The sequence below is a fragment of the Meleagris gallopavo genome, chromosome 7 (assembly GCF_905368555.1).
Source record: "Meleagris gallopavo chromosome 7, MGAL_WU_HG_1.1, whole genome shotgun sequence".
Taxonomy (NCBI): Eukaryota; Metazoa; Chordata; class Aves; order Galliformes; family Phasianidae; genus Meleagris; species Meleagris gallopavo.
The window spans coordinates 25037989-25049282 of NC_139410.1; the positions used below are offsets into that span (position 1 = coordinate 25037989).

General features: G+C 48.5%; 1 protein-coding gene across 1 annotated transcript; it reads left to right on the forward strand.

The window, feature by feature from the left end:
• The first annotated feature begins 432 nt into the window (after window positions 1–432).
• On the forward strand, window positions 433–5922 carry INHBB (inhibin subunit beta B). The gene is made up of 2 exons (XM_085227557.1): window positions 433–867; window positions 3218–5922. The coding sequence occupies exons 1-2, from the start codon at window positions 465–467 to the stop codon at window positions 3991–3993; spliced, it is 1179 nt and encodes a 392-aa protein (XP_085083683.1). The 5' UTR covers window positions 433–464; the 3' UTR covers window positions 3994–5922.
• Window positions 5923–11294: the final 5372 nt, after the last annotated feature.

Here is an 11294-nt window from a genome sequence, read left to right on the forward strand (position 1 = left end):
AGCGGCGGCGCCCGGGGATGCCCCTCTGAAGCGCCGTGGGGCCCCGGGGCAGCGCGGCGCCGCCTCCCCCAGCTCCCCGGCTCCCCTCGCACCTCCGGCCCCGCTCCCCCTCCCTCCTTCCCCGGGCTGCGCGGCCACCCCCTCACCTGCTGCCGTCCCCCTCCCCCGCGGAGCCGGGCGCTCGGTGCGTTCAGCCTCGCCGCCCCCCCCCCGTTCCCCCCCTTCTCTCCCTCCCTCCCCAACTTCGGTTGCCTGCGCGGGCGGCCTCCCCCCTCCGCCTCCCCGGCGGCACACGCCGCTTCCCCGGGCCCCCCTCCCTCCCTCCCCGCGCGGAGCGGTTGCGGCCCCCGGCTTGGCTGCCGCCGCCCCCTCCGCGCCGCGGAGCGCTCGGAGCGGCGCTGCCTGCAGACGGGCTCCCTGCGGCGCTCCGGGCCGGCCCCAGCTCGGCCCCCCGCTCCTCCGCCATGGACGGGGCGGCTCGCCGGGGGGTGCTGGCCGCGCTGCTGGCCTGCGGGCTGCTGCTGCTGGGAGCCGCCGCCACCCCGACCCCGCCGGCTCCCGCCGGGGGCTCCCCGCAGGACACATGCACCTCCTGCGGCTTCCGGCGGCCCGAGGAGCCGGGCAAGGTGGACGGGGATTTCCTGGAGGCGGTGAAGAGGCACATCCTGAGCCGGCTGCAGATGCGGGACCGGCCCAACATCACGCACGCCGTGCCCAAGGCGGCCATGGTCACGGCGCTGCGCAAGCTGCACGCCGGCAAGGTGCGGGAGGACGGCCGCGTCGAGATCCCCAGCCTGGACGGGCAGGCGAGCGCCGGGCCCCCGGCCCACGACCCCGTCTCCGAGATCATCAGCTTCGCCGAGACAGGTGGGCGCCGCCCGGCCCCGAGCCGCTGCCCTCTGCCCTGCCTGTCCCGAGCCCCGCAGCCCGTCCCCTGCCTGTCCCCTGCCTGTCCCCTGCCTGTCCCCTGCCTGTCCCCTGCCTGTCCCCTGCTGCCTGTCCCTTGCCAGCTGTGGGCCCTTGGTACTGGGCTCGTCGACCCCCGTCCTTAACCTCTCACTCTTCCGCCCCGGCTCCCAACCCCTCGCTGTCCCGTGTCTCTGTGCCCGGCTCTGCCCCGCCAGCCCCCTCGCCGAGTCCCCCTGCGGGTCTCCTTGCAGCGCTCCTTCCAGCCGCTCGCCTCTATCCCCTGCATCCCTCTGTCCCTTCTCCGCCTGTCCCACTCCATCCCTCACCGCAGCTGATGCCCTTCTAATTCCTCTGCTCCGCAGTGTGCATCCCTCTGTTGAGGTCTGCTTGCCCTCCCTGTCCGTTCCATCCCCACGTATTTAGCCTTCATTCATGGTGTTGGCCTTGTCTGCCTCCTACCGCTGCTGCTTGTCTCCCCTCTGTCCGTCTGTCCCTGTACTGATTGTGCCATCCCCATCATCCATCCCCACCGTCTCAGCTGCCTCAATCCCACGTAGCCCCTGCGGTCGCACGGCTCTGAGTCCCTTTGCGGAGCTTCCCAGCAGTTCACCCGGGCGGCCGCTGTGCCGGTGAACTTTGCACATCTGCAGCACTCTGTGCACTGCTGCCTGCTGTCTATCTGCCCATCTCTCCTTGCCCTCATTGCTCTTTCATTCGGTTCATTTCTCTGCCTCTCTATCACTCTGTGGCATCTATAGATCATTTGTCCACAAAATAAATCTCTTTCTAGCCTGGATGCTGCCTACTCATCTTCTTTATCTACCCTCCCACTTAGCAAAGCATATACATTTACAGTATCTATGGGATCTGTTGCATTATACATATGCTTGTTATATTCACATACAAAATTGATGGACGCACACAATCTCGTGCAACACAAGTGATGGGGATTGGTGCAGCAAGGCTGTACTGTTCTTTTTCTGTCACTGTCACCACAGTTTATAAAGAAGTTGTGTGTTTATTAGCGTGCAGAAGGTGTTCTCAGCATACAGCACTGGTGTTGTTATTTGTTGGTGGGCTGTTGGTGGGAGGTGTGGGGTGGGCTTCTTCCACTTGCTTTTTAATGAACACTTTGAATATCGCCTCGATGTAAGATGTACAGAAACACAATTGTACAGTGACAATTCCTTGTCCCTGAAATATTACAGGGTGAGGAATGGGCCCTGCAGGCGAATTAGGAGGGAAGGCATCTAGGGTAACAAATGGAGACACTGACTGTGCAAAAAAACATTGACAAAAATTACAGAGGTTCGTAGGAAAACAAAAGGAAGAGAAATCTTCATTTGGCTGCGTGCAGAAAGAAGTCAAACAGATAAGGACAGATGAGAAAATGCCTCTCCAGCAGTAATTTAAATAGCGACTGCAAGGCTGTGATTCAAGCACCAGCATTACCGTCCCCGCTGCAAAGGCGCATTCATCACCTACGCCAGATTTGGTTGGGACTTACAGTGCAGAACAGCAGCGGGGATACCAGTGTTTCTGCAGCAATGCCTGCAGCAGCGCCTGTGTTTACAAATAATGGGTTATGTCAGACCTTTGGTGACATTTGGTTTCCCGGGATAATGTCACTGCAGGAATTCTGATGTTATTGAGTAGTACACGGAGAGCAGTCAGCAGTGGCGGTGCAGTGAGAGCAACTGCTTCGTTTGGTCGCCTCTAGGCGAGTTATCGCTGCGAGGGGAAAGGCAGAGGTTGGGATGGTGAATGGCAGATATTGTACCAGACTAGGAGGGCTTTGCTTCATCTGTAGAAGATGTAGGGATGTTACCGAAATATTTTTCCCCCTATCTTGTGGATCCTCTTTGCTAAACATCTGTGAGAGTATGTGAAAATCGAAACAAAATCCCCGGTTTGGCATTGACGTTTCAGTGGTTGCTGAAAGGGCTCTCGCTGTGAGAATCGGCCAAGAGCTGAGAGTTAAAACTATTCTTAAACCAGCAAGATAGAGCAGTGCAAGCACCAGACCTTTCAAGATGCTGTTGTGGTGTCCGTGCAGCTCTCCGGCTGCAGAAACCCAGTGCTGGGAGAGCCCTGGCTGGTGGCTGTGCATCCGACCCATTCGGCTGCAGCCCGGCAGTTTGTTTCGGTTGCAGATCGGGGCTCTCAGATTCAGTGCATGCCTTCTGGCTGATGCAGCCCCATTGCCCTTTCGATCAGCTGTCTTCCGGCGTTGCCGCTGAACCCAGAATCGCACAAAAGATACATTTTCTTTTTGACTTAATCTTGCTGATCTCTCCTTATCTTGCAGACGATCTGGCCTCATCTAGAGTCCGCCTCTATTTCTTCATCTCGAATGAAGGGAACCAGAACTTGTTTGTCGTTCAAGCCAGCCTGTGGCTTTACTTGAAGCTGCTTCCATATGTCTTAGAGAAAGGCAGCAGGCGAAAAGTAAGAGTCAAAGTCTATTTCCAAGACCCGGACACTAGCAACAAGTGGAATGTGGTTGAAAAGAAAGTCGATCTCAAAAGAAGTGGTTGGCACACTTTTCCCATGACAGAGGCGATCCAGGCTCTGTTTGAGAGAGGAGAAAGGAGACTGAACTTGGATGTTCAATGTGAGGGCTGTGAAGAGTATTCAGTGCTGCCAATTTATGTGGACCCCGGGGAGGAATCCCACCGGCCTTTTTTAGTGGTGCAAGCCCGCCTCGCTGATAACAAACACAGGATCCGGAAAAGAGGCCTGGAGTGCGATGGCAGGACCAATCTATGTTGCAGGCAACAGTTTTACATTGACTTTAGACTCATTGGGTGGAATGACTGGATCATAGCACCATCAGGTTACTATGGGAATTACTGTGAAGGGAGCTGCCCGGCCTACTTGGCTGGCGTCCCGGGGTCGGCTTCCTCCTTTCACACCGCCGTCGTGAATCAGTACCGAATGCGGGGGCTGAACCCGGGCACCGTGAACTCCTGTTGCATTCCAACCAAACTTAGCACAATGTCAATGCTGTACTTTGATGATGAATACAACATTGTGAAAAGGGACGTTCCCAATATGATTGTGGAAGAATGTGGTTGTGCTTGATTTGAGGTGTGTTTTTTGGGGGGGAGAGAGAGAGAGAACATTCCCGTACGAGATGGTGTTGGAGGAAGTTTCACTGTGTATCCAGGCATCAGTGTTGAAAAGTCACTGTGGAAAAGTTTGACGAAAAAAAAAAAAGAAGTCATTTCACTTTGGTGTCAGGACAGTGGCAGTTTGTGGATCTTGGACACTTATATATCCTACCACTTATAAGTTAACGCTATGAGATATCTTAAAGACACACACACACACACACACACACACACACACACACCGTGCGCACACACAACCACGCGCTCGTGCACACACAGACACACACACAGACACGAGGCAGCTTGGGAAAGGGACGTGAGCGCAGGAAGTCAGTGACCAGTGACGACGTACCTACATGCCTGCCAGTACGAGTGGACGGCTGCGCAGCTGTATCCCCGCCTGCCAGCAAAGCCAGACCGAAATGAGCTCCCTTTGCTCAGGCAAAAGCACAGACTGCGAGAGCACAACGTATTCTTGCACGCAGGTGTCGAAATGACCAAACTTAGAGAGAAAAAAAAAAAAGAAAAAAAAGAAAAAAAAAGTCGACTGTCACCTCTTAGGTCTAGTGGGAAGCTGCAGGACACCTGCCTTTGTAGGTGATCACTTCCTCTTAATTTAAATTTATCTAAATATAAGCATCACAGAAAACCGTATCTTCCTACAGCACTTCCAGTAAGCACTTCCACTTCGGTAACATCTGAGAGAGAGAAGGAGACAGACACATATGCAGCTGCTGTGTTTCTGACATTGGACTGTTGGAGGTCTGATGCTGTAACTGACCACTAGCAACCCGCGGATGGCTGTACCTGTTTGTGTCTTGGAGAAGGGAATCTGACACTGTATCTGGACTGTGTTGACCGTGAGCATCTCTCACTGTTCCGAGAGCAAAGAGTCAGAGTTGCGTTCTGTGTTCTTCGACGGGGGACTCGGCGAGGAGCTGTCGTGTGGGGAGCGAGCAAACAAGAGGCCGCTACCACGGCTAAACCAATGAACCCTGCAGAGGAGCGACAGTGCCGCAGTGGAGACGTTCTGAAAAATGCAGTGCATTTAGTAAGAGGCAAGGAACATTTTAACGAGTCTTGGAAAGGAGGAGAGAGGAGAGTGCTTTCAATTTCCTTACCGGGAGGTGTCAAGAATGGCCATAAAGATCAGAAAATAATGATACAGCATAGCACTTGCAAACTGCTTGAATGCACGTATAATAGCACTTGCAAATTTCAATGCCTTGAAAAGTGGTACTTGATAGTGCACTTATCTTTGCTCACTATCTAGGTAAACAGGTGCCGCATGAGCTATGCAATTTAAAGTGTTGACCCATACTAGACAAAACTGGACTTATGATATGACTTTTTTATATTTTTTTATACTTGAAATTAAATCTTTTGCTTCTTTTTTAAAGCGAATGATTGCTTTTAATGTTTGCACTGATTTAGTTGCATGATTAGTCAAAAAACTGCCATTTGAAAAAAATGTTATTTTTATAGCAGCAAAAAATGAATACAGTTAAATGTATTATACATAAATTTTGGAACCAAAGAGGCCAACATATTAGTTATAATTTTTATGAGATGGCAAAGCCATCATATATCATGTAGTCATGCTGAGCAATCCCTCACGAGGCCTACCAATTGTTTCAGGGTACAAAATGGATTCTGTTTGTTCTATTCAGTGTCTTTTCTATACCATACGCACATGGAACGTAGAGTGAAAAAAAAAATGACTATTGTAGAATACATTACAAGATGTGCATCCTTTAAATCCAATTTTTATGTTTATTTAATAAAGTTCCTTTTAGGTTCTGTTCCATAATAATTTAAACCAAACAATTTTCACTTAGATTTGCTGTTGAAGTATTTTACATTTGTGTACAGTTTAAATAAATAAAAAGAAGGAAAACTGGACCTGCTTTTTTTTTTTTTTTTTTTTTTTTTTTAATTGTTTAATTTTGGTGCAGTGTGCAACAACATCTGGAGAAACGCAGTTGCTTTTGGGGCTGATTGCAGGCGATGAGCCGTCACGTCAGGATGTACACATATTAGGCGCTGCAGAAAGCTGTGTCTGAGAGCTCAGCTGCCATCCTGAAGTGCCATGCTCTCACTTCATGGCCCTCTGTACCTGCAAGCATCTGCTCCTTGCTGCATGCACTGGTGTGGGTCCGTGGGGTGCGGGCAGGGCCGCGTTCCGCATACCTGCCGAGCGCTGGGAGCGAGTTCCTGGTTCACCTGCTGTGTAGGAATGTGACTTCTTGCCTGGGTCACTCCCCAGCACAGCGCTTACCAGAAGTGAGAAATAAGGGGAAAAGCACTTCCAGGAAAAACAGGCCAATGCTAACGCTGATCAATTTTTGTTTCTCAAATTCATTGCCAGCCAGGAGATGTTTTTGGAGTAAAACACATCCTATTTACTAACTTAAACAAAAAATGTTGACAGACACTCACAGGAATCCATGTCAGCCGCACGTATATTCAGATATTGATTTTGCTGATCTCCACAGACAGCCCCTTCCTGCCGGAGGCCTGACCAAACGCCAGCTAATGCTGACAGAAGGACTTCTGTTGACTTAGCAAATGTTAGCTCTGACCCCGAGACCTGGGAAGTGTCGAAGAAGCAAGTTTGTGAGGCTAATGACAGGTTCTGGTTACAATTCCAATTCAAGCACTACTCTGCCCATTCCCTCCCAAAGCTAGGCTTGGGGGCTAGACCACTTTGCTTTGGAAGACCCTTATGAGCAACTTGCTGTGGCCATGTTAACAACTTGCTGCACAGAACTTTGACCCTAGACCAAACTTCTTCAATATTTCCTTGCTTTTTTTTTTTGCCACTGCTCCCTGCACACCTCTTGTCAGAACCATTTCTCCTGCTCCATTTTGTGGCAGCGGGGCGACATGGCTCCATGGCGACCTGCTGCATCTGCCGCCTCACTGTTGAGTGCAGCAAATTCCCCTTGAAATCAGTTGGAAGTACACGTGCCTACAGTCTGAAGGCATGTTTAACCTCAAATGACACAGTCTTTGTAAATAAGAGTGGGCAGCGCTGTTAGAAATGGGATATATTAAGAAATGTCTTCAGTCAATGTGCAGGGCCCTGCAGGCAGGGCTTGCTGAGACCTCATTCCCAGTGGAAGATGGTTGGTTTCTGGGCTGAACCCAGGCCCTGCGTTGGGCACAGGGACTTATGTGCTCTGTCACAAGGAGAGCAGGTTGTCTCGGGGTGAAACAGGAACCTGCTGCCTGGGGAGCCGTGGGAAGCCCAAATGGCAGCAAAATGGGACTGGCTGGGGTGGGTATGGGAGTATGGGATGTGGGCTGCACTCTGCATCCCACAGCAAACCCACAGCCAAGCTTGGGATTCTGAACAGTCTCACAGAAACTGTCAAACAAAAACCCTTCACTTGGTAAAAAGAATTGCAGCGCTCTTCCCTTGTTGTCCCTGCACCTCTATTTGAAGCTAGGGATCTGCCATTCATGGGGCAGAAATGGAAATACAAAGATCATAAATAATTATGGTGTGAGAGGTATAACCTTGTGAGGGAAGAGTTGTTCCAGGTTCCCAAATCCTTTTATTTGAGGTGCAACAGTCTCTGGAAATAGATCTGGATGGGATGTACTCTGGATTTGGAGAGGTGTGGAGTCACCCACTGCTTCGAGCACAGAACAGGAGCAAGGTGCTTCCAACACACAGATTTCTAAGGCTAAAAGGAAATAAAATTTTAAAACTCTTAATTTGGAGGAGGGGAAGGCAGCAATCTGAGACAGTTTTGGCTTTGTTTTTCATGAACATGACAAGGCTACTGCTCTCATTATTTTTTTGCAGGGGCTGCAGGTCCTGCACTTTTTGCAGCTGCCACCTCCTGCCTTTCTGAAATTAGGCAGGTTGAAAAACGAGATGTCCAAACTTGATGGTTGCTTTTTGAAATTTTGGGTTTTTGTTTTCCTGCCTCTCATTCTGAGCCTTTTAAAACTGAGCATGCAGTTTCCTTGCCTTATGCTGCATGAGATACTGTATCTATAAAAACCCGTTTGGGTCAGGTCCAGAATCATCTAAATAAGCTGAATCGCTCGTCTCCTACAGGCTTTGAGTTTGACCCTGTAAATGCTAAGTACTCTGTTCTCCTTTTGTGCAGTGAAATCAACCACTGGAGATGGAAAATCTCCGTCCTTTAAAGTAGGCAAAGCCCCTGTGCTGGTGCCTGGAACTCCCGCTGGCGTTACTGAGGGCTGTGTGAACAGGGTGACTGTCACAACGTGGTGCAACAGAGCTCTCGGTGGATTAACTCTGCATACATCATGTATTTCTGCACGTAACAGGCACCTGCTGCAAAATTGCCAGGTCTCGCATCCTTTGCTTTGCTACTTATTAGAGATGCAGCCAGCAGATGAACATAATTGCTGCATTCCCCCCTGCCATGGGAGAAGGGGGAAACCCCTCTCTGAATGAATCCTTCTTAATAACAATTTTGGTTTGGAGTGATTTCTACTGTGAGGCGTTGAAAAGCGTTATGCAAAGTGGATCAGGAATATAAATTTTTGTCTACGAGGAAAGCCTATTTCTGTTAGTACTGATGCCAGTCTGCTCTAACTCCCTTAACGTCTGCAGATTTAATTCTGGCTAGCAACAATAAATCTAAGGACACACTACAGCTTGGTTTTCTTGAAATCCTAATCAGGTCCAGCTCATTCTCTGTATTTCTAAACAAATCCCTGTTTTCTTTAGAATTAGCAGCTAAAAGATTTAGTGAAAGCCACTGATACAACTCACCTGGTCATAAGCTCACGGAGACTCTTCCTGCACACGCTGGAATTTGGCCAGGAATTAGCAATCTGCTTCGGTACGGAATATCTCAATAGCTTTCATTTGCTTGCACAGTCAGTACCCCTGAACCAAAAACTGGATCTACCTGGCTTCTTGTGATGTGAGGGGCCAATTTTATTTGGGTAACTTCATTGATTTCAGGAGAATTGTTTCTGATTTGTACTAGAATAAGTGGGAGCAGATTTAAGTTCTTTAATGTTCTTCCAGTTTAGCTCTTGGAATAACTTATATTTCATTATTATGTGTTTATGTAATTAGTGCAATTATATCAAATTATATAATTGGTACAATTACTTGGACTCATGTAACCACTGCATGTAGCATTCCATGCTGTAAAATCTTTTACTCCTGGGAAAAAAAAAAAAGTCAATATTGCATGGGAATCTTAATTTGTTTTTAAATTCCAGTATCAAATTTAGGGCCTGACCACATGCAAGGAACTTCTGGTTCACATCAGTGGAACTTCTCTGAGCAGGCAGCGTGCAGCCTTCATCATAGATATTGGGCTTTTAATCTGATTTGGCCAATACTCTTCAACAGAGGCCCTCCTTGGATGTGTGCAGCCCTAACCAGTACAGAGCAGAAAAGCCAAGTTTCTATACACATGCCGTATAACCTGAGAGATCTGTGAAGCCATCAGAGATGTATGCAGAGAGGTGTACAGCTTCCTTATACTCAATCAGCTTTACTCTGCTTGTCATCTGCTGCTGAGAAGTTGCTACTTTTATTACATTCATAGGCTCCCTCTTTTTGGTGCTGGGTTTATTTTCTCTTACACTGTAATTGGTTTCCGCGATACATTTTTATAAAAGAATGGGAATAGAGGAGTTATAACCTGATTCTAAGCATGGCACTGAAGGAACCTTTTGTGAGTACAGTCAAAGTAGAGATATCCAACAAAACAAGGCAACAAGAAGAAAACTCAAGAAGTGGAGAAATGCACCGATTTCTTTGGGCCACACTTGCTACAAAGAAAAAGGCAGAAAGAAAGCTGGGTTGTTGGGCACCTGGTAGGAAAGAATGAGCCTTCCCAGGTACTAAGCACTCCATGCTCTTAGTTTGGCCCATGTACAGTCACAGATCCCAGCTGCAAAGCACCCAGGCTCACACCTGAGCCACATCTCTACCTAATGAGACCTCCCCAGAGTCAGGGCAGGCCCAGCTGAGCCTGGTCACTACGTGATTGTGGAGGGACCCCATCTCCTTGTGCGACCTCCTGCAGACCAGTCTTTGTAGTTAGGCTGGAAGATGCAGCTGCATCCCTAAAATGGCTGCACTGTGGAAGACTGCAGATCGTGCTGCTTTTCCCCAGCTGGTAAGTGTGCTTGTTGCCTGTTATTTTTATCTTGAGCTTTTGTTTTGTTTTTGAGGATAATTGCACTTTATTGCTGCAATATGTTATAATAAATGCTATGAAGATGACTATTGTATCCAAGAGGAAAGGAGATGTGGCTGGGGAGTGAACTTAAACCTCCATGTCAGCAAAACAAACATGCAGTGTTTGGGCTGTATCAGTCAAGTGGCAACAAAGTGGCATTTAGGTTCTGCCCAAGCTGAGTCTGCAGGGTTGATCCCATTCCTCCGCTTTGTTGGATGGAGCTTTCTTTTTTTTTTTTTTTTTTTTGTTCTGCAGAAGAGTTTGCTATGAGCTGTGGAAGTACAGCAGTGGTTGTGCTCTCATGTGGCTGAAGCTTAGGCCCTCTGGGTGAAGGGGAATCTGGTTCTGGCCATTGTATCAGCTGCAAGGTAGGAGAGGTAGATGCTGATGGTCCATTTATCAAAGGATTAAGAAGTGTAAATACTGCCTGGAAACCATTGGTTCGTGCCTCTGTGAGCTGGAGCAGGCTGTGGTCTCTTGAATTTTGGGTCTCTCTGTCTTGTCTTGTTACTAATGTTGGCAGCGACTGAGCCAAGAGACTAAATTCATTCTTAGGTCTGGTTTTTAAACTGGCCCACAGCTGTGGAACTGCAAGCTTTTCTTTAAGAAACAAAGTAAAACATCTTTGTAAATTAAGATCTTAAGCTCCTGTGGAAGGAAGCAAACAGCCCTAATCTGCTTTAATGAGAACTGTAGATGTGTATTTTGCGTCCAATTGTGCAAATTATCTTTAGCAGTGATACTTGTAAGGCTGTGTAATTTATGAGGTGGTTATTGGTGACTCATAAGTATTTATTTATGTGTTATGTATTGTATATGCTTTTCTTGATTGGGGCGGCATGTTTGCATGGATGTGTATTTTCTATATAAATACACACACACGAAATGTAAGGCTTTCTTTAAGCGACTCACCTTTTGCCATACTAATGTCTCCCAAATGTATTTTGGGCGATCAGAAGTCTAGCTACTCAGAGCAAATTTCTTGACTTCTGGGTGCTGTAACTTAAGTATGTCTTGCATTATGTGCATGATACACGTGTACCCTTGCAATAACTGAAGAGAAGGCAGTCTGTGCTCAGAT